The sequence below is a fragment of the Corapipo altera genome, unplaced genomic scaffold (assembly GCF_003945725.1).
Source record: "Corapipo altera isolate COAL_440 unplaced genomic scaffold, ASM394572v1 61, whole genome shotgun sequence".
Classification (NCBI taxonomy): Eukaryota; Metazoa; Chordata; class Aves; order Passeriformes; family Pipridae; genus Corapipo; species Corapipo altera.
In genome coordinates this window covers 1,253,437-1,279,608 of record NW_020884910.1, presented here as the reverse complement: position 1 = coordinate 1,279,608, position 26,172 = coordinate 1,253,437, and the positions used below count along the sequence as shown (strand labels likewise).

Below are 26,172 nucleotides of genomic sequence, written 5' to 3'. Positions count from 1 at the left end.
TAACACTGAAAAACTTCTATATGCGAGGCCAAAAATGTTCATGTTCATTCCTAGAACTGCTTAGCAGCATGGCATTTTAACATTACATCATGTAGAGAATAGTTCAGTGGAAGATATAAAGGAATATAAAGATTATTTTTTGAGCTTCCAAGTACTCATCTTCTGGTAATACCTTCACAGTTGTTTTAGTGTGGATTCTCCCTATAGCCTAGTGAGCCTTGCTAAGAGTGTTGACAATGAAGTACATTATGTGTTTCAAGAGAAATAAGATTTTTTTCTATATAATTCTTTAATGAATAAGATTTTAATATAATTGATTATCTGCTCAGATAGTCTGAGTCATGTAATAAAAATAAAAACTTTCATTCAGATCCAGGCCATTATCAGCTAGGGTAGCAAACGGACCGATCAATACCAGTTATAATATCCTGCTGTCTAAGCCAGCAATGGGAAAGGCATGACTGAATTGCTTAGATGTTATTTAGGGTCAATCATCTGACTCTGTCCTTTCAGTTTTTAATTTCCGCATCAGCCTCTGCAAGTCAAGTGAAAAAGTGTTCTAGACAGTGCCAAGGCCTCTTAGTTGGGAGAAATAGTAATTTTTGCCTGAAGAGGTGTCTGTGGAGGTAGATTCTTCCTTCTAGTGCAGCCCATTTTTTTTGAGCTGATGCTACTGATTCATAAAGCCCAAAGTCTCTATGGGTTCAGGACTTCTGTCTTGTTCCAGGTCAGCCCTCTGGGCACAGGCAGGGGATCTAGAAGATAGGAAGTATTAAGATAACTGTGCTCTAATGACCCACAGCTGTAGTGTGACTGCAACTATGAGTTGTCACCACTGCTTTAGACTGTAAATATGTTGGTGTACGATTTGTAATTTACCTCCAAAAGTGTTATAGCTTCTTGCCTGCGTCTGTGTGGATGCCAAACACCATACCTGTGTCAGTGAGTTGCTTTCCCTGGTTTAAAATGCATGGAGTCTGTGCTAGCTGCACCAGAAATGTGACTGATACAGAAACATCATATTTGTTCTTCCTCTCAAAGCTGTGTGTAGCCCTGGTAGCAGCTGAGAGTCAAGAATCCAAGAATTAATTTTTACAGGCATGAATTCAGTGTTCATAGTAGGTTCTCCTGATGTTTCTTTTGTTTCTGAGTAGGTGCTGCAGAGGTCTGCCAGCCCTTGACACCTTGCCGATGCTCCCCTGTTTACTTTAACCATGTGTGTGTATGTGCTTTGTAGGGGCACATTTACATGATCTGGTTCCTATTTTGATATGACCTTCTTAGAGCTCTTTCTTCAAGCCACCCTTTGCAGGTTATGGGCAGTCCTTTGATAGGAAGAGGGACTTCAGCCTCATGTAAATGTGTCTTTGTGCAGAGATTAGAACAAAAATCAGAGCAGTAGTGGAGGAACCTTTTGCTGGCAAGTGGCTTGCTTTAAATGTGACTTGTTATTACCAGAAGGTTGCTGTCATATGATGGCTGTTCAGTGTCATGTGGAGCTGGAGCTTGTAGGCTCACTTTGATTCTTGATGGGTAGGTGCATGTGTGTTGAAAATTGCTGTTATTAGTGGTGACTGACAGTCTCCATCAGGAGACTAAATACTGACAGAGCCCTCGAGACCAAACTCTGCTTTAAATCTGATGTGATTGAGGCGTGTTGGCAAGGTTACAGTTTGGAAAAAAACCCTTTTATCTACCACTGCTTGTCTGAGGCTCCAGAGCTACTGAACTTGAACGTGTCAACAATGCAACTTTTGCTACCTAAATAAATCCTGGATGTGAGGTCACTGGACTTGGATTCAGTGGTCCCAAATTACAGTAATTTGGTAAAACAGATAGTAAAAGATACTGCATTGTTTGTTACCAGGCCCACAGAGGCATAATACTGGAGGAGTCTGCTGCTTTCATCCTCTGGAGAGAAGGTGCTGGTGACCTCTGGGAGAGGACTGAGAGTACATTTGCATCTGATTTCCCGTTACTAAAATGCTTTTTGTTTTTTTCTTAGCTGGCTACCAAAGCTCCTCTAGCCTATATAGGGTTTTTTTTGTAGTTTCCTCTGCTACCTGACACTCTGATATTTTAGTATCACCTGACAACAAGACACTTTCTTAACTGCAATTTCTGGACATTTTCAGGAAGTTAACAAGATTTTGTCAAAGATTCTGTATGCCCTCCTGGAAAGTAGCATCAACTTCAGAAGCCTCAGGGCTCCCATCTGCATTCCCATCTTTACCTTATGTCAGTCTGCCTCTGGCTTTGAACTGATTCTTCCTGGGTACCTCTTGCCTGGTTCCAGACTGGAATAGTTTATCCTATTTTAGCAAGAGGAGTGAAGTTTAACATGAGCCTAGAGACTGAAGGAGAGCATGAATGTACCACAAGCATTTACAGCACTGGTTGCTGATCTTCCTTGACTTGCTGTGCTACCAGAGAGACCTGCTAGCTGCTCTCCAGAATGGCTAATGTGCCAGGGTATCCTGGAGCTAGTGTTTTGGGCCTTTCCCTGCAAAGCATCACAAGGCTAGCCGTTTTTGTAAGAGTTTAAGTCACAATTAGAATATTTACTTTTTAAGAAAACTCAGGTTTTTGGTCAAGGCCTTTGTACTGTTGAGCTCTGCAGACACATGAAGACGTGTAACCTAATCTGAAGTCACAGCGACTAATTGTATCTATAGGTAGGTGGGAAAGAAGACTGAAAGACTGGCTTAGAGATCATAAAGACTCCCTTTGCACTCAGACTGAGTGCATCCCAAAGTAGTAGGTGGATGTCATTAAGAAGTGATATTTTAAGCATCTGTGATGAACACAAGATTCTTATACATGCTCTGAGTTACATAAATTTGTCTATTCAGCCTTGAGGAAGTGAGGTTTTTCTGATTGCACAGGGCTTTGGTTATAACTGTCCCATCTGCAGGTCTGGTTTTGCAAAATGAATGCTTCCACATCCTGTTTGGATTGCATCTTCCTGGTTTTGTTCTCTCCAAGCTTTGAATACATGCTGTGCGTTAGAGTGGTGTCACAGATTTAGTATCTCATATCGATGGATCGTATTTTATTTATGAAAAGTGACCACACAAAGCTTATCTAGTTTCTTTTGGCATTTGCTTGGTTTGTTTTTTAAATAATACTGGCTAATACATTTTAAAATACCATTTCTTTATTGTATCTCTGCCAACATATCTTAGATGGATTGAGAAGAAGAGTTTTGTTTCTCACTACTGTAGAAAAATAGGTAGGCTTCTAACATATCAGGTGATCGTGTGATAGAAGCCTGGTATAGACAAATACACAATGTAATTTTACACTGCTTGGCTGATCAAAGGTAATCCACAGGGTTCTCTCTAGGGCATCTTTCTCACAGCTACACTGGGTTAAAATGTGATTTACCTTGCCTGCGGGAGGGTTTTAATACTTTTAAAATATAAGAGTACACCCTCTCTTTTGAAAATAGTCTTTGTCAGCAATACAAGGAGCTGGTCATCAGAATTGTTAGGTTGTAGTCTCCTCCTGCAGTCAGAAGATGTCTACTTTCCTTAGTGATTCCCTGTCTTTTTGTTTTACTAGGGTTTTTTTTTTCTCCTTCCTACTTCCTTTGGACTGCTCTATTTAAGCTTTTGCAGTAGCTGCTGGTGTTTCTGAGAACAGATTCATTAGTATATTCAGTCCATAAGGGCACTAGGTAAGAGCCTTTTTGAGACCATGATGGTTCTGGGTTAATTTCAGTGTACATGGTTGTTTTCTTTGCTTGCCTTGTGTTCTGCTTGGTTACAGCAGACAGCAGATCACTCTGTTACCTTGGACAGCAATATTTTTGAATATGTAAAATCCTAGAAAAGAAGCATTTTGGGAAAAAAAATTGCTTTATAGGCTCAGTTCTTCCTTGGGAAAAGGGAGCAGTGTTTCCAGACAATATGGGAAGTTCTGAGGTCACTCTGGGAAAGAAAATTATACTGTTGCTGCACTAAACAACATTTTCTCCTTCTTTAGTTTCTTAGCATTCTGGTCGCAGTGACCTTGTGTGTTTGTAGAATCTTTGATTTGAATAGATTAAGAGCATTTGCTTACATGCCTGACTCAGGTTTTTGTTGACTGTAGATATCCTTGTCCTTCACTCAAATTTGTCCTGACTTCTGGTTGGAACATACTGGTTATGTAGTGCTGTTACATATACTTCAAGTTATGAAGTAATATGAATAATATTTGAGTTTAAAAATATTAGTAAAATAATAAAGGTAGAACTTTAAAGGTGAACAGGCTTTTTCTAGAGCTCTGTAGATAGCAATTAGCAAGTCACTGCACAAAGGTGCTTGATAAAAATGTGCAATAGAGAAAGTTATAAAGGTGTAGAAAAAGGGCAGTAGGACATTTTTCCATATAACCATGATGATGTCGTGATCTTGAGTATCCTGAAGTTGACTGTAACTGTCCCAGAAGGTTTCATGTTTTTCAGCCAGTAGGTTATGAATAGTCAATTCTTGGAAGTGCGTGACTTTTTTTCTTTTATTCTTATCCCAGAGGACTGCTTATTCAGGCTCTGCTTGGTTAATAACACGGTGGTAGAGCTAATAATAACCAAACAGAAAAGGAGCTGCAGAGCAGAGTGTATCTTATATACTCTTGATGATAAATTGATATACAAGAGAGATTGATCTGAGGGAATTGATCATTGCTGGAAGGAGATCTATCAATTTCTCAAACTGGTTTGCCCTAAGAGGGATCAGTTGGCTTTCTAGGTAGCATAGGTGGTATCCTTGTACTGTATGTTGCAACAGGGTGTGTATGGACTGAAATTCCCTAGGTGCTTTGCATGCCATTGTAGTAATGCAAGAAATACATACTGTGGCCAAAGTGTATCTGCAGTTATTTTCTGCAGATATTAGTTAAGGCTTCAAAGGGGATGAAAACAAATACTGTGGCCTCAGCCTTCCCTTCTGTAACAAAAAGAAGTAGACTGGTTTTACATTTATGACGATGATGGGTGTTATTATTACTGTTGTTGTTATTGTTATTATTATAAATCCTTCTCTCTGCAATTGCTGACAGCCATGAGAACAACTACAGCAATAGTTTTCATTCCGTATCACTGGTGTCATTGCCTGAGGTTAGAACTGTTAGCTAAACAAAGGCATTTTAAAAGCTGGATATAAAATGATTAATTCAAATTCTGAGAAGCTGCTAAATAACTTGGGGTGTGGCTTGCTGTTCTGTTTGATTCAGGCTGACATTCTCTGTTCCACTGCAGGACCACCTGAGCTGAATTTTTATCAGCTTCTTTCACTTACAGTATGATAGACTGCATCCAATGGGATGCAGGTGGGACTTCCCTCAGATACTCTTAGAAGTTTTCCCTTTCTGTGCATCCACTGACTTCCCACATTAAGGGACTAGAACGTGGTCGGGGTGGAGGGTGGACAAGCAGCAGTTCTTCATGTTCCCCTAGCAGCTCTCAAGTTCCCATAGGTGACATGGCATGGCCTGAGTTCTGCAGACTGTGCTTGTCATCAGACTGCTACACAAGGATTAAAGCAGCATTAATTCAGGGAGAGGGAATATTTGAGGAACTGGTCTGGAATTCAAAAGATCTGAGCTAAAAGTTAGATAGTGAACTTGTGATCCTTGTGAAGTGTGTATTTCTTTGTGCCCCTGGGAAATTAGTCTCACTGTCTTGATTTCATGCTCCAAAAAAATGGGGTCCACTCTACTATTTTCTGCTCTTTGTGTCTCTTCATAGAAGTTTTCCAGGCCAGCAACCATCTGTTAGTATGTATAGGCACACTGGCTAATACAGCTAATCCTGAACAGAGCAGGGGCTTTTAAAAAGTAGTTATAACACAAAAAATGAGGGATTCCTTCCATCAGAACAGGGCTGCTCACAACTGTGGAGGAGGAGATGGCAGCATTGCTGACTCCAGGGTTGTATTGGATAGGCTTTAGGGCACAGAATGGAAGGGAAATGTCTGTTCCATGCTAAGCATCAGATGAAATGGATCTCTTGGGTTTGCAACACACTTGTGAATTTTTTCTTTCAATCCATCTTTGTCTTCTGTTGAAGTGGATGGTCTGAAGTTGGTTCAGCTAGGGAAGTCTCAGTAGAATTCCAAAGGATTTTTTTCTGCTTTGCAAAGTGTAAAGCTCAGATACCTGGCCTGCTTTTGCAAGTGAAGAATTACAGCTCAAAAATTTCAGAGGAAACGTTAATTTATAATTATTCTTGTTCTTATTGGGGAAAACTCAGCCAAGATATCTGCAGACTAAAAATAATGTCTTGCAACTTCATAATGACATTCACTGGAGGCTCTCCAGATATTTTGCTAACATGAATTAATAAAATCCCAAAATATCCTTTGCTGCCTAGTATTTTTTTTATCCTTGTTTTACAGATGAATTAATAAATGGATAATATTCTGATGCCTTGAAAGCACCGAAAAAGCATCAGTAGGACCATCTCACCTTTAAAATTTAAAGTAAAGCAACTAATAATGAAATTTACAGCTGCACTGTGTGCTCAGTTGTCTTGCTTTTAAGCTGTAAATGCTTCCTTTTTCCAACTTGTCAAGTAATGTAAATATCCCTCATGTCACCCAGATAATGTGACCAGATAGACAGCTAGATATTTTATCTTTATTCCTATTTAGCAAGCAGCTTATATTTGATATGTCAGTTATCTTCAAGGCTTCATCATCCAGTCTAGTTTATACTTAACTCGGGAGTGTGGCTGCCTAAATTCAGAGCATTGGCAATGGCAGATAGGCACACAAGTGCGACAGTGAATAAGTTTCTGAGCAGGGCAGTTATCATTAGAATCACTTAAACATCAACCAGAAGCACCAAGACCAGTGAAAATACTATCTCAGGCTGGCAAATGTGCCACGCTTGCTGCCCACAGAAGAGAACCTGTGGAGAGCTGGTGCAGCACCTTTGGGCTGCCAGAGAGGAGGAGTGGCAGGGAATTCGTGGGAGTGAAACAGAGAAAATCGAAGTGCCTGAGGGGATGGAGGGTGAGAAGGAGACAGTGTAACAACTTGTACAGACTTGTGAGGTTCCGAAAAACTGCCAACATTGGAGTATGGAAGATAATTTTAGGTCCGTTAACAAAACTTCCAGATACAGGACTTCAGACAGATACAGTTCAGAAGTTGACTGACTTTAAAATAAACAGAAAAGCGGATGGATTTTTTTTTTTTTTTTTCCACACAGACCAGAGTAGACTTTCTTAATAAAATAGACTATGGTTTGAGTACTTGCTGCTACTGTTGCAAGACTGTTTGATTTTGGAAGGAGTTGCCCTCAGATGCACTTCTTACAGGCTTGCAATTGAAAATTTGACTGACATTTGGATCAGATCATTTCATTTACTGAACAAACTTTTGCAGCCACGCTGTTTCAAGTACAGAACTCTATGGCTCAGTTAAAGATGAGAAACTTGTCAGCATGGCCAGTAAGTGATCTATTTTGCCATCAACCAGAAGACAGCCTGAAAATCCAAGTGAAATGCACAATGCTAAGGGGAGGGGAGCTTAGGCTAAATATTATAAAGAGTTTTAATGCAACCTTTCCAGGCTTTTGAATTTGTTTTGTGATAAAACTTAAAAGATGAGAGGAGTTTAGTGTGTGTGTTTGAAGGAGGTTGTTTTGGCTTGATAATTTTTCTCGTGATACGTGGAAAGTACAAAAGTACTTTCAGGTAATGCTGACTCCCTTGAAGTCTGCGTAAGGCCTTTGATACTGACTCTCAGTTTGTACATGACATTGCTGCAGCTCATGTGGAACAGAAAGAAAGAGAAAACATGTCACTGTCAACAAGCAACTTCTGTTCTGGATTGGTTTTTGAAACTTAAGCTGGAGGAAACCTCTTGCATGCTATTTGACATTGACCTGGTTTTGTATTTAGAACCTTTATGAAGTAACTTTCCACAAGCAGACCCCAGGTTTCAAGGCAAAACTCTTCCCTAGTTAAAGTTCTTATGGTGGCAACAGCACCATCTTATGTAGATTTTTCTCCAGTTTGTTGGCTGCAAAGAAAACATGTGAAGCAGGCTGAGGCAAGTTAGCCTTCTTGGTATCCTGCATGAGGTCACCTGTGACCACAGATTTCATTTTGACAGTTAAGCATTTACCTTTGGATGGGAACTTCTGTGAAGGAGGTATCAGACTGATCAGCTGAGGTAGTTCTCAGTAACAGTAGTGTTAAGGTGTTTCTTAGCTTCAATGAACATTACAAGAGATGCTTGTTTAGTATTGTACTCTGCATGACAAAGACTGTGCTGCTTTTATCCTGTTGCTTATTGCTGATGGCTTGTGTAGGAATGAGTATTTTGTCCAACTCCCTGCTGCAGCCAGCGGTATGTGATATGACTTGTGCTAAAATACCCTGGAAATAAAAGCCAGCTAAAGAGCTATAATGATGAGAAAAGAGAGGCATTTATCCTACCTGGCTTGCATAACTGCTGTACTGCAAAAGTTGTTTTGGTTGTTTTTCCTGAAAGGGCTTATCACCTTCAGCTCCCTACAGAGGAGGCTCAGGTGCCTTGCTTGGACAAGGCAGTAGGCTTTCCAATGCCTCAAGTTGAGCCAGACAAATTCCACAGTGAGTGGAATTTACATTATTTTGTTTGTTCACAGTTAATGTGTGTTCTGTTCTCTTGACAAGGGCAAAGCTGGTCCTTAAAAGGAGAAAGGCACTTCCTTGTCTGCCCAAGGCTGGCTACTGCCTTCTGGATCAGTTGGCACCCTCAAAGGGAAAGAGGGACCATCTCTTTCATGATGGCAGTGGAGAACTGCAGAAGGAAAAAGCTTCATGAATGCAGGGTGGAGAAAACAGAGGTGGTGAGACCATCAACATAAAGCCTTCAGAAAGTGTGATGAATAAGAAATGCCAAGAAGAGCAAGGAGCAGGCACACAGTCAGGGCCCAGCTAGAATAAGAAAACTATTTTACTGAGGGCTTAAAGGGGACTTTGCAGATCTGTTGCAGGCCAAGAGATTCTCTGAATGCTGCTGGTCTGAAAGCAAACCTAAAAGAATGAACCTGCCCTATGAGCACACTGTGGGTAGAGAGGGTTTGATCACAAACTCTCTTATTTTTATTTTGCTTCATTCAAGAGGACCAGTAACAAATTTTCAAGGTTCACTTGTTCTAGTTTATGTTCAAGTAGAACAAAATTTTAGGTTTTAGAAGTTCCTTGGTGTTGTTTTGATCCATTCAGATTTTGTACTGTTTAAAGGCAGTGGTCTTTTAGCCTTTCTAGATACCAAATTAGGTATTCAGGACAGATGCTTTAAGAAACCTGGCCAAATTTTCTTGAAATTTGCAGTTTAGGCTAAATTTTCTTGAAATCTGAGGTTTTGGCTGGAATACATGTTGCTGTTCTATATAACTTGCCATCCAACCAATGAAAAAACAGCCATTTGTGGAGGAAAAGCAGTTAATGAGCTTTGCTTATGAATATGGTTATGATGAGTTTTCTGTCTGATTTTGACATATTACTGGCATTGGTGACATTTTTGTTTCCTTTCACTTGTATAGAAATAGATTTTAGAAATCTGTTTGCTAAGTGCTAAGTGCTTCATACAGGCAGTGTTGCACTGGACGCAGTTACATGCCAAAGAGAAACGAGATATATGCATCCGTATCTTGTATAGGATAAGGATCTTCAAAGGGCTCTGGGTAGAACAAAGCCCAGCCTGTAAGGTGTGATCAAATAGCCTGCTGAATAAGACCAAAGAGGAGGAAACCTTTTGGTACAGCAGCTCTGGTTTGTTTTGCCACAGACAGTGTATTCTTCGTGTGAGGTGCCAGTTTTGTGTTATCCCCATTTACACATGCACATGAAGTTCCAGCACACGCATAGTAGTCTCCTGTCGTGCATATCATAAAGCTGTAGCTGCCCTTAACTCCTCCATCATCCTACTCAACTCCTTTCAAAAAGTTTTTGAAAACCAGTGCACAAAACACATACTCCAGAAACTAAACTCAGCAGAAAACTTGGGAAATAGAGGCTTACAAGGGGATGATGGGGTGTGGTGGAACCAACTCAAACCCCACTATTTGTATCTCCCTGTTGTTGCAGATGAGGTTCTGTAAATAAAATGATTGGTAACCTTCCTGTCATGAACCAGAAGACTGTATATTAGTACTTGCTATGAGGAATAAGTTCTATAAGGAACTCTCTTCCTCCTTCTCTGAAACATTCACAAGATTTCCAGCCATACATACACAAGGACACCTATATATGAACTGTGCAGCTCTTTGTATCTCCATCATTTACAGAGGCCTTGTTCCTTCATGGTTCCTCAGTGGTGTAGCGAGAAAGCATTGGAATAGTAAAACTTTGGAAATGACAATTATTTTACTTTTTTGGGTTATGTAAATATAAGTAAAGACTGCGTCATCCTCTTTGTTAACGGAGAGTAAGAAAGGCTTACTTAAGTTCTTATTAATCAGGTGCTAACAATGTACAGTGCTGGAGGACCTACCTTTGTGTACTTCTGATCCAATGCAATCCCAGGCAGAACAGAATGAGTCCCTTTTTGTGCAAGATGGCTGATGGGTTTCAGGAGGGCAGGAGAATGTGTACCAACCTGCACTGAAGAATTGAAGAAAGAACAGGAGACTGTGCAGTGCAACAGTAGGAGCTTTTGCCTGTGTTAGTGAGAGAGGGAGTCCGCAGGTAGAAATGTGAGGTCTTTTGTTGTGAAGTTGTGAAGTAGAAATGAGAGCTTAGGACAAATGATAAGTCAGGACACCATAGCTGCTTTTAAAGAACAAAGAGAAAAAAAAAAGTGGATTTGATGAGAAAGATGGGTCAAGGGAAATCTTACAAAATTTTCATAAGAAGCGGCACATCTGGACCTGTTGGAGGATGGAACAAAAGATGGAAATCTTTTGTTTGAGCAAAAAAGTTTGACGGACAGCAAATAAACAGAATATGAAATACCAAGCTTTAGCTGAGCTGTTTCTTGCTAAATGGTTTGCAAAGGTTTCATAGCCACAATAATCTTTTTTCTAATGTTCCCAAACTTTCATTCAAATGATTGAAAAGCTCCATTGCTATTACTGGCTTCCAGACAGCTAGTTGATACTGCAATCAACAATTGTTTGAAGGAAGGCTTGATTAAAGTGTCACATAGCTACAGTTAACTGGCATGTGACTTTTGTTTCTCCAGCAGACTTCCTTATCTCAAGTCTTTAAGGAGGACCATGTAGAGGAGATTTTTTTTTTCTCCTTGGGGCTTTTTTTTTTCAAAGTGAAACTCTTGAACTTTCCTCTGAAGCAAAATTCGTTTGATGTTGAGTGTTTCTTATTCAAATGTCCTTGACATATAAAAAGATCTTGTATAACCTGTGATGTACACACATTAACAATGAGGAACTGAAACTTCTCCTCATATCATGTTTTGGGTTATGCACACTCCAACCTTAATTGTCTTCCGGGTTAGTAACAGATCATAATAACTGTTAATTGTTAGGACAGAAAAATATCTAGGACTTGCTGGGCTAAGAGAAGATCTTGCCCTTAAAATCTAGTTGTCTTAGTTTAGTAATGAGACATGACAAATGGGTGAAGCTGGAAAGTGGATAAAGGGTGTTGTCCTATAGTGCTCTTGTGAGGTCTTTTGGGACTAGCTTAAAACATTCACTGCCATCCCAGAACAGAGCATGCACCATGAGAGTGGTTCTCGTCTGTACCTGTGCAAAGTTTTCCAGGTCAGCCAAGAGCTCCTGATGAAGTCACTTTGAACCCATTTGACACTGAAAGTTAAGAAATGCTTGGACAATCCAGTTTGATGACTTGGCTGCAGGAACAGTAACCTCCAGCTGTGACACTGAAACAAACACCTGGGAGTGGCACAGTGAAACTGCACTGGCCACTTCCAAAGTGATTACATCCTGATGTACCCAGTGCCTTTTCAGAAAGGAGCTGATGTAGGCTCTGTTAGCAAGGAAAGAATTGTTTTCTTTGTTCTGTAGCTATAGTGTGAGCTTGTCATCCACCTCTCCCCTCACAGGTACTCATAGGAGAACATCCAGAGGGTTTTAAGGAGGGAAAATTGGATTAACGCCATCACCACTGAATTTCACTGTGCATGAGGCAGGCTTGGAGATGAGCCTCAGGGTTTTGGGAAGAGAAACCAGCAAGTGTAGCACAGGTGGCATAGGAAAGGGGTTAAAAGACAACACTGCAAGGTGATAGTGCAGAGAAGTACATCAGGACAGAATTATGGCTTGAAAGAAAGAGTATGGTGGAGGGGAAAGCCAATAAAGGCAGTCCTCTGTGGCACAAGATGGGAGAAATCCCGCAGTAAAGAGGTAGGGGAGGAATGTTATCTCAGGACCTGAGTAAAAAGGCCTCTGAGAGGCCTAGGAGATATCTGGCAAGTAGATGAGGAAGAGTACTGAAATGTTAATTTCAAAGAACAGAGAAAGATGTAGAGAGAGTCTGGACTGATCCTTAAAGGGGACTAGATTCTGGCAGTAGTCAGGGTGTCAGAGGAGAAGACTGAGGCTGTTCAGGAGCTGGACTTCACAAATGTCATGTTCTGAGGCAGGTAGTTCAGTGTTAGGGGAGGCAATCTGCAATGCAGAGCACTTGTGTCTGCTGACTAAGGACAGCAGGCCTGTTCTTGAATGCTGCAAAGGTGTTAACATGAGCTAATTGTGTTATACAAGTGCCAGTGAGGTGTATCTGCAATATGAAGAGTTCTGTGTTTCCCCCAAGGTGGCTTGACTGGCCCAATTTCAAACAGGTAGTTTTCATAGTTTTGGTCATGTTTTTTCAGCAGTTGTCTTATGTGTGTAGTACAGGCTGGAATTTCTCTCTTCGTAGAATCATGGAATGGTTTGAGTTGGAAGGAACTTTCAAGATCATCTAGTTCCAACCCCCTTGCCATGGGCAGGGATACCTTCCACTAGACTAGCTTCCTCAAAGCCCCATCCAACCTGGCCTTGAACACTTTCAGGGATGGGACATTCACAACTTCTCTGGGCAACCTGCTCCAATGTCTCACTAACCTCACAGTAAAGAGTTTCTTCCTAATATCTAGTCTAAACCTAAAGAATTTCTTCCTCGTATTTAATCTAAACCTACCTTCTTTCAGTTTAAAAACATTCCCCCTTGTCCTATCACTACATGCCCTAGTAAGCTCTAGCTTTCTTGTAGCCCCCTTTAGGTACTGGGAAGCTGCTATAAGGTCTCCCTGGAGCCTTGTCTTCTCCAGGATGAACAACTTCAGCTTTCTCAACCTATCTTTATAGAGGAGGTGTTCAGTCCCTCTGGTCATTTTCATGGCTCTCCTCTGGGCTTGCTCCAGCAGGTCCACATCCTTCTTATGTTGGGAGCCTCAGAGCTGGATGCAGTACTCGAGGTGGGGTACTCCATACTAGAGTGGAGCAGAGTGGGAGAATCACTTACTCTGACCTGCTGGCCACGCTGCTTTTGATGCAGCCCAGGATATGTTTGGCTTTCTGGGCTGTGAGTGCACATCGATGGGTCATGTCAACTTCTTGTCCACCAGCACCCCCAAGTCCTCCTCTTTAGGGCTGCTCTCAATCTTTGTTTTCTTTTAGAGTGTACTACACATACTTTAATAGCACAAAAATGTTTTACTTTATAAGATTATATGTGTCCATGATATAAAGGAACAGTGTGGTTCACAAAGGTCTTCTGGTTTGCTTGTGTTCAATAGGAATTAGCCCGTCACCTCCGACCTGGAACTCTGCGTGCTGTCTTTGGGAAGGACAAGATTCAGAATGCTGTTCACTGCACAGACCTTCCTGAAGACGGGCTTTTGGAGGTAAGACCTGCTAGATGAACGTGTGCTCAACAACAGGAATTTAAGTGAAAAGCTATTCTTGACAGTCTTTGAAGCTGGTGAGTAGCTGTGTTGAAGACCAGACTAGACACAAAAGCAGAAGTTTTTTAAGGGCATTTAAATCAAGTAATTCTGATATTATAATAAAATCATCCATGCATTTTTCTTGAATGAATATAGTACAATGAAGTATTTAATTAAATGAAAGTCAAGGGTCCTCTCTTTGTCTGAACATGTTGTGTCCTTGGCACTGAAAATCAGCCCTAACGGTGCTTCCGCTTCTTAGTCCTTAGATGACCACCATGATTCCTGATCTAGATTGTTTCTACAGTGAGCTCGTGTGAAGCTTGAAATATTACAGGCACTAGGGATTCGAATCCTCCAAATAGGGTCCAGGTTTATTTTTAGGCAGTCATACACATAATTTTGTATTTCCTGTGTTTTACTTTAACTCACTAATTATTATCTGATTTTGGCTTTGTATGCTTTCATTAAGGTCCAGTAAAATGTGAAAATGTTAAATTAGGGGAGTTTATAAAGACAGAAGTACTCACTATGAAAACCAGAACAAGCTCATTCACTTAATTCCGTGCCTCAAAACTGAGGTCTGTACAAGGGGTTGAAGTGGTGTGTAAGCATTTCTTCAATGGATCTCTGTGTCAGTGAAGATGTTTTTCCAATGCATACATAGCTTGTGTTTTACTGGTTACATGTATTTGTGAGTGTATTGCTGTCAAGTTACAGCAGAACTACGGAGCAGCAAGAATTGTCCTGGCTTGGATAATTTTACATTGCCAAAATAGTGGTTTTACTGGGGAGTGAGGAAGAACTGACTGCATCACCATCTCCCTTCATGAAATAACGTGTGGGATAAAGTGCTGTTTGCTAGGAAATTGCATCTAGTTTAAGGCATAGACTAGTGAAATTCAATACTTAGAAAGGCAGTCAGTATCAACAAAGTTGCAGCTTTTTAAAGCATTTCCAAGGTGTCATTAAAAATGGACAACTCCCAGTTCCTTCCCAAAGGGACTGGATTTAGAGAAGCAAGCAGGTATTTGTCACCACATACCTGAAGTCCCTCAGTCATGGCTTTTCAGTGGCAGCAGACAAAAAGGCATAGCCTGCAAGGGAAAAAGTAAAGTCTCACCAATGCTCAGAACAATTTAGTATTCCATCAGAATTTTCTGTCTCTTTCTCTCTTGGGTCCATGGTCTGTTTCCTTTACTGTTTTCCTTTCCTGGTGCAAAGCAGATATAACCCCATTTTGCTGGTTGTTTAAGTTGAGTTTATAGCTACTGTAAGTGAGACAGGAATTGCTTCTCCAAAGCAGAAACTGAGGCTGGAGTTCTTTCTCAAGGTCTCCATTACATGTGTTTGTCCTTTGAATCCCACAGCTGAATCATGAGCTAAGTTCTTGACCTAGTATTAGTCTGACTACACACCTTGCAGTTCCAATTGCAGTCTGATCATTTTAACTGTTGTTTATTGATTATATTTTTTTGGGAGAGGAATCTAAAATCTTTTTACCATAGGCATAATTTTACACAGAATATGACTCTTCATCAGTCTGTAGTTCCTTCTGTAACCATCCAGGTTAAGTCAGCCATTGTAAAGGACATTGCTGAATGTTCTTTAGTGAGAAATAAAGCGGTGACTGTTTCATTCTGATTTTTTGGCAAATAAGAATTATAATGTAAACTACAGAAACCTTTTTACTGCTAACACTTTAATTCTTGGCGTATCTTTAGATCTGTCTTCTGTAAGAAACATAGTTGACTGAAAACATAGGTAAGCAAAGTAAACAGTAACCTCTGGATTTGCTTAAGTGCAAGAGCTTGTCACAACTGATGAAATACTGCATGCACAGAGATCATCCTTGGGAAGGACTTTTTCCTCAGTGAGCTTTTCTGTGAGAGGAGCTTAAATCCAGTCAGAGAGGCTTCATTTGCTAGCAAGTGGAAACAAGACCTTTCTTCCCCAGCCTTGGTAACTGTAACCGTGCTGTAAATGTCAAGCTCGAGCAGAGTGACTGTGTGGCCTGCTAGAAGGAAACCAAGCCAGACAAACCTTTTTAAGAAATATGCTGTTCGGTAAATGAAGTGAAGGTTTTGATTCTTTAGTGGATATTTTAATATAATGAGTTTAACAGAGCAGTTATTCTCAACCTTGGAGGAGGTGAATTCGGAGATAGGTAAGGCACTTGTCATTGACCTTGGCCATACTGGTGCCATGAAACTTGCTTCTTTCAATATGGAGTTAGTGTTTGTTCATTATGTCCGTGTTCTGGTTGGAGATGTTGCTGTTGTTGAGATGTTAATGCTGCTGTTCCTATTAAAGCTTTAGAGTATCATTGTAGGCCAGCTGGAGTAAGTTTCAGACAGAAATCTGACCTGCTAGATTTATACTAAAAAGATGAAGAATCCTTTCTAAAACCTCAGATAAGTTCATCCCCAACAGTCTCTTTTCCTTTCTTCTAGTGTCATTGTTTTTTGTACCGTGTTAATGCTCTGCTGCAGTTTTTACCCAGTATAGCTCCAGAACCCAGACTTTATGCATATTGCACTCCTGTTTGGCTGATGAAAGGTAAGTTTGGCAACCTGATCAGGCACAAGAGCTAGGAACTCCAGAGTTTCATTTCTAACTGTGGAACTGATTTTATCTGAGCTTGGCTAAGCCACTTTTCAAATTTTGGCTCTGAAATTATGTATGAAGAGTTTCTAATTTATATTTCTCTTCTCCAAAATAAAGTACTAAATGCGACAAATTTTGTAAAACAAACTACAGCATCATTATTACAATAAGGACACGAAATTTCTAACGTCTTTTCCTCCCCAGTTCCCACTACATATATGTTGGTGTGGTTTTTTGGGGGGATGGGGGGGCTGGTTGATTCGTTTGTTTTGGTGTTTGGAGAGGATGTTTAATTTGGGTTTTGTTTGTTTTTTGGTTGTTTTGACTGTTTTTGCTGGGGGTGGTCTGGGGTTTTTTGCTTTTTTTTCCCCCAGAACAAGAAGTAGCATAATTACTCTGCCAAAACCCAGAAAGCTTCTTGGAGAGAGGATGCTGTGATGTAAGCTTTCTGAAACTCTTGTGAACCAGAGAGGTGGGCCTCAGGGAACTGTTCCAGCCCCAAAGCAGGCAGAGCCAGTCTGATACACCAAGAATAAAGATATTTACTACCTTTATGTCAGAGCTTTTGTACAACTTTGGCCGTGCTTGATGTTTGAGTCACTCCTTTCCAGAGGTTCTCATTTCCGGTGCAGCCCCTCCCTACAGGTCTAAGGGCTGCAGAGTGGAAGTTCCAGTATCTCTGAGCCTGAATTGAGCCCAGTGGGTTTGTACAAAGAAAACCTTGGCTGTATCTGTTGGCTGGTGTGTGCAGTGCTTGCACTGTTAATGCTAAAGCAGCTTATTAGGGGCCCATGCCACAGTCCTAACTGTTTCTTGGCCACATGTTCTGTGTGCACATCTGCAGGGTCAGCAGTGCCCAGAAGACCTTGGAGGCAAGATGGAGGGACTGCTGCTGTTGCCACTTTGTGGTTAGAAAGCTGAATAGGTTGGTCTGTGTGTTAATTGGTTTTGTGACTTTTGGACTTCCAGAACCAAATGGAGATGGAAAGGGGAGATACCTTGTTGATCTACTGTCCTATCATGAGCCTTAAATACATTGTATTTATGGAAGCACAATAAAGGCATGTTCCTGTGTAGAAGGGAACACTCTAGGGCTTTCCTGAGAACTCAGGTAGCCTTAGTGTCAGATACTGCTTATTTTAAGATTTCTCCACCCTTCTCGGCAGTTTTCATCACCCACAGTTTCAGATATAACTGAAATTTGAAAAGGTTTTGCTATGGCAGCTGCTGTCTGTCCACAAAAGGAGACTTCTAAGGGGAGATGAGATATGTGATTGAGGGTTAGATCAAATGCTTTGTGGAGTTAATAGCAAACTCTAGGTGACTTTGGTGGTTTGCACTAAATTGACTGTCACTAGGAAGTGCAAGGTTGTGACCTTTCTCCCAAGAATCATGACCATGGAGTACTTGGGGAAAGGAGAGAGGACAGCTGTCTTGGGAACAGCAAGGACTAATTAACTAAATAAGGGTTAGCTTGTGCACTTAGTTTAGAACACTATATATAAATAATATAGTACAGCAGTTTTTCATTTTTTTTTCTTAGACCTATTTTCCATGGACCTGGAAAAAAGGAAAGTTCACTTTTAATCTTAAAACCCCCTCAAACAAACAAACCAACCCCAAAAGCAAATATGAGCACTTGGTCCCACTAGTTTGACCCTTAACTCCTATTTTTGTTCTACAAACTACTTGATGTTTTAGGCAGTGACTAACGAATATCAGAATTAATGAATAACTCACTTTGGCTCAAGAGAAGAGGGATTATGCAGTTGAGCCGAAAACACAACTGGTTGCAATGGAAAAATCAGTGTATTTTCAGTTGTAGAGCTGTAACTGCTCTTTTTATTACTAGTTTAGTGATAAAAGAGGAGGGTGAATATTGCCCTGAAGCCTCTTAGATGAGTTGTTTGGCTTACGAGGTCAGGCACTTACTTTTTCACTTCATAGACTTGTGTGTCCTCATATCAGTACAAAATGTATTTTCACAAGTGACAATGGATAGACACAAATAGCTCAGAACAGTCCGTTTTCTCAGGCTTGTCATCAGTTTCCCATTTTAATGAGGAGAGGAAAGAAAGGAGGAAGTAGAGAAGGGAGACTGATAGCAATGGAATATTTGTGAGATGATGGGGTTTTATGAGTGGTTCACGAGTGCAGGCTTACCCAGGAGTTTCTTAATTTTTCGTATCAACTGATGTTATGTAGGACATTCTTTCAGAGCAGAGGGTTGCATTTGTTTCCCACATCCAAAGCAGATACTGCTCTGCCTCTTGTCAGTTTGTTTTTTTCTATTTTTTATAAGGGAGATAGTTTTGGAGCAAGCAATCACAGTACTCACCTACATTCATGTTCTTTCTGAGTCAGGTAGAGCAAAGACTGGAACTTGCATATTTCATATGCCAAGGAACTGCTTTATTTAGCAGACTAGAGATGTGTCATGTACATGTGTTGAAAGATGATTCTGTTTCTCAACTCACCTGAGGAACATTTCTGATAAATATCTTGTTGAAATTGAAGCTTGCTAACCATTGGATCTGATGAATCATCATTCTCTAGACAAATTTCCTTGAAATTGGTCATTCCTGGAATAGTTTTTAATCAAAGTCCTTCATACAAGGTGTTGTGGCTAAAAGACTTCATAGTTTATGGACCTCCTTAAAGAAGTGAAGGCAAATTAAAAGTCAGTCAGTGAAGATCATATTCACATCACTGGAAGTACAGTGAGTAAAATTTCCCACAGGAGGTGGTGCTGTACACACACCTCAGTCCACTGGGTCTCAAGTGGCTGAGTACCTTTCAGATTATGCAGGAATCTACATTATTAAAAAAAACAGTAGCCTAGAACTGCAGTTATAACAAAACCAGTATTTCTGGGCCTTGGCATGCTCTGCATGTACATTGTTGCTCTTACTGTGCAATTCGAAGTTTTTGGGTTTGGAGTTTTTTTTTGTGTGTGAGCAATTCTGAAAGGGCATTTGTAATGCTGCAAAACGCTCCAGGGATGATAGACTGCATGCATCTGGGGTAACCTGAAAGGTCCCTCCGGGGCGGTGCAGCCTGCTGAGCCACTCACACTGGCTTTATGTTCTTATGCTGTGGTGTTGGGGCGATCAAGTCGGTCTCATGGGGTCTCTCGGCATGATTACAAAATCTTTAGTAGTCGACATGTATTTGTGTGTGTGTACTTATATATACTCTAGTGTCCTCACAGGTGCTCTTTGCACTGGCACCTCGGGGTGCTGTGTCCGTGCCACCACATGGCTGCTGGGTGCCGTCAGGCTCTGCCTTGGGCAGCAGGACTGTGGGGGCAGATGTGTCAGCTTTCAGTGTCACGGGCGGCTTTCCAGCCCCACAGTAGCAAGGTCCTCCTCGAGTATCATTTGCTGGCCTTCTCACTGGCCTCAGAGCTATTTGTGGCACCTACAGACATGAAAATAACCTATCAAAGGGGGATGACTTTGCTGTTATCAGAGTGGGTTTCGTCTGTCTTCTGAGGGAGCTGTCATGATGGTTGGATTTTTTCCCTGTCATGTCTTTGAATTTCAGCTGTGCAGTGGTCAAGAGTAAGGCTGGGGACTGGCAGACTGTGCAATGTACCACTGGAAGCTCTTCATTCCCATGCTCAGCCTTGCACCAGTGAGACTGGCTTACTGCTTCTAAGCCTTTAAAACAAACTGGCAATATCATCTGGCTATACAGATCAGCTATGGTGGTCTGGTAGATGGGGGCTCTCCGAGTTCTGGCACTGGAAGTTCAGCTGCCTGGATCCAGCCCTGGGGAGATGGGAGGTGATGCTGTACGATAAACGGTGACGGGACGGGCCAGTTCAGCAGATGTGTTTTGTCCAGGCAAGTGCTGTGGACGATGAAAACCATGATCATTTTCCTCATTAAGACTTGGTATTAACTAAATGCTCTGCCTAGAGTTAAGAGCTGCGCTGTGCCTGAGCTTTTGGAGCAGCATGTCTTCCACCTGCTGCAGGCCAGCTGTCCTTGGTCTGGCATTCCAGACAGTGCCAGGAGAGGCATGCCTTATGCCTTCTTTCCCTTTGCATTTATTCATGGAGGCTGAGGGCAATGGCACAGGGGGCATGTTTTAGCAAGCTATTCAGAGTGGACAGGGTAACACTCTCCTTGAAGTGGGGAGACATGCTTTCCATAACCACTTCTATAAGAAAAGAGTTGTGTTACAGAAGTGCTCTGCTGGCTGTCAACTTACATTTTCCTATTTGCTTCTTCCTCACCTGCCTGCTGCCATTGTCTGGACCTGCGGGCATACTGCACGGTGCTTGTGATCATCCACCCTGGAAATGCTTTCGTATCAGTCATGAGCTGATCTGTGGGTTGAGGTTATAGTGCAACAGTTTAGGATGGAAGGTATCAGAAGGATGCAGCTCTGCTCACTTAGTCTTTTTTGGTGCATCAAGGTGTAGTCCATGCAATTTAATAAAGCGTGTCAATGAGTAACTCTCAGAAGCGTCAATGTGCTTAGTGTGGAATTTGAGTATGTCACACTCGGAACAAAGGTCTCCTGCATTGCTTGTTACCGATTAACTTGTCTGGTATTATGCAAGCTGCCTCTACCAGCTGAGAACCAACTCTCCCCATTCACAGAGCAGCCAAGCTTGTAAAACATTACACAGCAGAAGTGCATAGCATGGCAATGAACCTTTCACTGAGGGCATTCCAGCCGTGCCGCATTTCCCTCAGGAGTCTTTAAAATATTTTAATAAAGAAGCCATTGTTTCACTCAGTAATACAGCAATTTTGCAATGAAGTCTTTTATTAGTGGCCCATAGTGAGCTGCATAATCCAGGGTAAAATGCTTTTCAGCATCTCCAGTGAAAAGAAATAAAAATTGGACGAGTTTGGGTGAGGTTGGTTTTGGCTCTTTTTTTTGCAAGTTTTCATCAAAGCAGTAGCTATTTTTGTCACTTGGAAATATCAATCTCTCCTGCTACAAAACGATTTCTAGAGAGGTCTGTCAGATAATGGTTATTATGGTTCAAATGCTTCTCCATTTTAACTTTCTGAGGCTTTTATCCAGCTGCTGTGGGAACAGGTCAGAAAGAACCTGGAGTATAGGAAAACGTAATCTTACTCAGTGGTGTTTTTGCGTATCGGAAGATGTTAGCCAGCACTGCAATGCTGTCTCACAGTGTTTCCTGATGCTGTATATATACTTGTACAGAGAATTAAGTAATCTCTTTGCCTAGGCCTATCTGAAGAGAAATTAAGAATTAAAAATATTAATAGTAGATGGATGGATTTTGAACACATGTTGCTAGTTTCTCTTTTAAAAAAATAAATTATGGTATTCTGAGGTCACTTGCACCTAATTTTGAGCATAGGTTGTATAATTATTATACTTGTGGGCCAGACAGGCAAACCAAACTAGGAACTTGTTTAAACATAGTTGTGAAATAGTTCACCTCTTGTGCTTCCACTTCTGGGTAAAATCCGAGGTCCAATTACTCCTTGTTCTGCCAAGTCTGGGGTTTCTAAGTGCCAGAGAGAAGAAGTTAATGAGTGTGAACCAAGCAGCTCCCAAACCTCTTTAAGTTTCACCTGATCCTGAAGGTAACCTGTGTGATAAACAGGGCTTGGCTTTTGGCACGTGTTTGTGTTGCACTGAGCAAGGTGATTTTGTGGAGGGGAGGTCAAGGCGGAGGGAAGGCGTGACAATTCTTGATAACTCATTTGAGGCCCAGTTTGTGTCTTTGAGGCTGCTGCCTTCTTTCTTTCTCTCAGCATGTTTTCATTTTAGACCAAAAAGCCCAGATCCTCTTTCCATTACCCCTCTTCCTCCAGCTGAAGCATAAGCAACAGTTGGGCTGCAACTAATCTGTATGATGGGCAGATAACAGCAAAGAAGAGAAAAAAGCCCAGGGGAATAACTAATACAGCAAAAGCAGTAAGGGGGTGCTGTAGTTACACAGGTACGTAGAAGCTCAGAATATAATTAGTTTCTAAAGCAAGGGGCCCTGCACTTTATTTGGGGCATAAGAGAAGTACCGTTGTCCTGTAGCAGACACTGTTGTGAGATGCATATACATTTTTATGTGGATTCCTATTATTGACCTCAACCAGTTGCACCTCCCACCTCTCTCAGAGATCAAATAGGCAAATATTAGTACTTCCTGTACTCCTTCCCTTGTTAGTACAACTTCCTTGACTGACTGCTTTAAACCAGCAGTAATTAAGAGGAGAGTTTGTCAGCTGTCTGCATTCGTGTGTTCAAATGTATGTGGAATATGGGAGGACAAACCCAAAGCCAAACATGTTAATACAAAAGAAGACTGTGAACAAAATTTCCTGTATCTCATGTATGTAACACCATGGGATATCTTAAGTTTAGAATTTTGTCAAGCTCTAGAAACCACTTCTTCTTTCATGAGTAATAATAACTCATGATTCAAAGTGTAGTGTCATTCCAGTATTGGTTTTGTGCTGTCATAGAGCTGAGGGCTTAGACACTGGTAATGTTGGTCCTGTGCTAGCAGCTGTGCAAACACAGAACAGGATGGCAGTGGTCACCTGACAGGGGTGTTGGCTGTAGTCTAGAGCTCCTCAGAGTCGCCTAGCATCTTCTGGTTTCAAGTAAGAGCTGCGTTCTTTCTCTTCTTCTTTAACCCTAAGTTCACTGGCATATAGGCAGGAATGATGTAGTTACAAGTATATCTGAGATATACTGATGTATGCAGGGAAGTCTCTGAGCAAGAGGCAATTCTCTTAAGTGGCCAGAGTTGCTAAATGGGCAGTTTTCCTTCCACATTGATGCCAGTTACTGCTGTTCTGGGGAGAGGCAGTGCATCAAGACTATCCAACCACAAACCAGGAACTGCAGGCTTCCTCTGGTAACTGTCTTACTCAGTCCAGCTATTGAATAGTAACTTGATCACTGAGGTGTCAAGACTCTGGTTCTGTCATGATGGCAAGTGGTTTAGCACTCAACAGGAGTATTGAAATCACAGAAAGCTGCTGAGATTTGAAACAAACTCTTGGCCTTTTAATACAGAGCCATTCCACAGGGGAATGGAGCTTCCTAGATTCAGTGACATGTCTCAGAAGGTACTTTGAGCACTAATGCTAGGGGAATTTATGCCATTAGTTTGATGGAATGTTTCCTATCAGCACAGCGAGCCACAGTCAACACAGGGGTTTCTGATGGTGCACGGAAGACCACCATTGATGGTGCTTTTGGTAGTTTCTCTCAGGATGTTTTGTTACTTTCTTATCTGTCATAACTTTTACACTGTTGCCAGATGTAGCCTTTTGGGTCCTGGCCAAATGATACCCTGCCGAACATCGTGGCTGCTCAGGAAGAGCTTTAAATGCTGGCTGCCTTTTGCTTCATTTATTTGTTGACTTCTTCCATCTTTGCTTGAATCTGTGATGTGCGTGGAAACACATTGTTATCTCTCTGTGACCACTTCCTCCTTTATCAACTGTAATCTAGTAGCTCATGAGGACCGTGACTGTCAGTGCTCTCTGAGCAGGCTGGAGAGCCTTCGCTGAGCATTGGCGATGTCTGTGGCTTGTATGAGCACATCCAAACCAGCTTTACTTAGATACTTCATGTGCTAGCAGCAGGGGCCCTTTCCAGTGTTTTTGTCCAGTGCTCAGGATGTGTTTGCAGCTTGCACTGACACCGATGGTGCTTTGCGTCTTGCGTGTGATCTGCACCTAAGCTCACTGATTCAAGGGCATCCTACAAGACTTTCAGAGGAGCTTCTGATTTTGAGGCAGGCACGCAAGGTAAGTGTGAAGTGCAGAGGCAGTAATCCTCTGTGATTGACTCAGTGAGCTGCTTGGAATTCTTAGGAAGGCAGTACTTGCTGTCACATTGTAGTTTTTCATGTGTGATGGGAGTGGGGATCTTACACTTTGTTTCATTCCAGTGGCTCTACCAGGCCAGTGATGTGTTCTGATGGTTACCAGAGATGTTGCTAAAGAAGGAGTAGAACTGATGGGAGAGTCCTGGGCTGCAATGTTTAGTTCCTGCTACTGAGCAGTTAGTTTATGTCATGAAGTGGGGAGATTCAGTGAACCTGTACCTTCTTGTTAAATCTACGAATATCTATGCTTCAAAAATCAGTGGTCTGGGTCAGCACAGCAGTTATGTATGATGTAAAAACAACACTTTGGGGTTCACTTATTTTTCTTAGAGTATATCAGAGTAAACAGCATAAAACTCACCTTCTTGGTGTTTTGATTGCGGTGTAATGAACTACTATCTTGTCCTCTCATTTCCATCCTGTTTGGAATTCAAATTTTTCTTATCTTCTATTTTATGGTACAATTTCCTAATAGCTTTCCTTGCCTTTCTCTTCTACTGTGTTTTCAGAGTTGAACATAACCATATGCAGCATTTGAGGTGACTGTGTTAAGAGTACACAGCATAAAAGCACAAAGTGCCCTGTGTTAGCCTGTAGTGTTTCTTTAATAAAATCTTCCATTGTGAAGTTGGGGGTTTTGGTGCATAGGGGATTTTGTCCCAGCTTTACTTAAGAAATTAGCTTTGATAGTTGAAGTGCTTGTGTACAAATTGTTCTGCCTTGGGCAGCCTGATCAGCTTTATTTCTTACGTTGCATGACACTTGAGAGAGAGGTAGGAGTGATGAACTTTCCCTTTTTTTTGAACAAACTTCCTGGGACTAAACCCTCTTCAGGTTTATGTGGGAAAATGATTTTTTATTTTCCAAATGCGTACTACAGTGAGTAAGAAGGCTCTCTTTTTCGACAACCATTTTTATTTCTGGACTGCTTGTGGCTCAAAGGATGGTATGAATCCATGGGGCTTTTGGTCTTTAATCTAATGATTTAGTCATGTGAATCAGCTGAGTGAACTGTAACTGGAGTGCACTGTGGGTGTTAGCAAGTGTGCTTGCTAACGGCGTTGGCAAGTTCATGCTGATGTACAAATCAAGATTAATGGGCAAAAAAGAGATTTTTTTTTTCTACTTGTGACCTCAAACTGAGATAACATGTAAAAAATTATCAGACCTAAGTGTTTGTGGAGAGTGTACTGATGCTGAAATTTCAAGTCAGCAAAGACTCTCTGGATCATGTGCCTGGATGCAGTCAAGGAGATACAGTTTTGTGGTGGTTTTGGGGACAGGGTACTGGTGAGTACCCTGTTCCATGCATCTGTCCAGCTGCATGGAAAGCACCGAGATTACTGACATGCTCTACATGCAAAGAGGGATGAAAAAGACTTTTCCCAGCTGCCAGTTTTGGTTTGGCAGAGATGAGGAAGGACTGAAACTACCATCATCTTTCTGGTGATGGATGAGAAGTGAATCTGTGAACTCAGCATTTTTCTTGCTAGTATGTCTCCCTGTCAGCCCCCTTTCTTTTGCCATGAATGATACTAACAGGGCCTCTTACCAAAAACAGCCAGGACACGGGAACAAGGGGAATGGACTGTGAATGTTGAGGTATCCTTTCAGTGCTGGAGTTTTCTTTGAGGAAAGCTGTAATGCTGCCTGTATGAAGTACTGGTACAGTTCAAGGTGTGCCTTGGTTTGTTCTTCTGTGTAGGAAAGCACCTGACTCCAAAGCTGCTTAGGGCACCTCTCGTCAGCACTGCTGTTTGCTTTGTTTTCTGGGCAGAAGGAGAATTAAATTGTAGGTGCCTGTAATTCTTATACTTGAAATCTTCAGGACACTTTGTGCCTGTGCTGCGTCCTGCATTAATACCAAGATGTTTTTCTCTCCCTTGGAAAACT

At 41.5% G+C, this 26,172-nt stretch overlaps 1 protein-coding gene across 3 annotated transcripts in view; it reads left to right on the top strand.

Moving 5' to 3' along the window:
- NME7 (NME/NM23 family member 7) overlaps window positions 1-26,172 on the top strand; it is a 91,911-nt gene that overhangs the window by 61,562 nt on the left and 4,177 nt on the right. For all 3 annotated transcript variants that reach the window (XM_027653539.1, XM_027653540.1, XM_027653541.1), the window contains one exon: window positions 13,686-13,793. In XM_027653539.1, coding sequence (XP_027509340.1) covers window positions 13,686-13,793 — 108 coding nt within the window. The remainder of the gene's footprint in view (window positions 1-13,685; window positions 13,794-26,172) is intronic.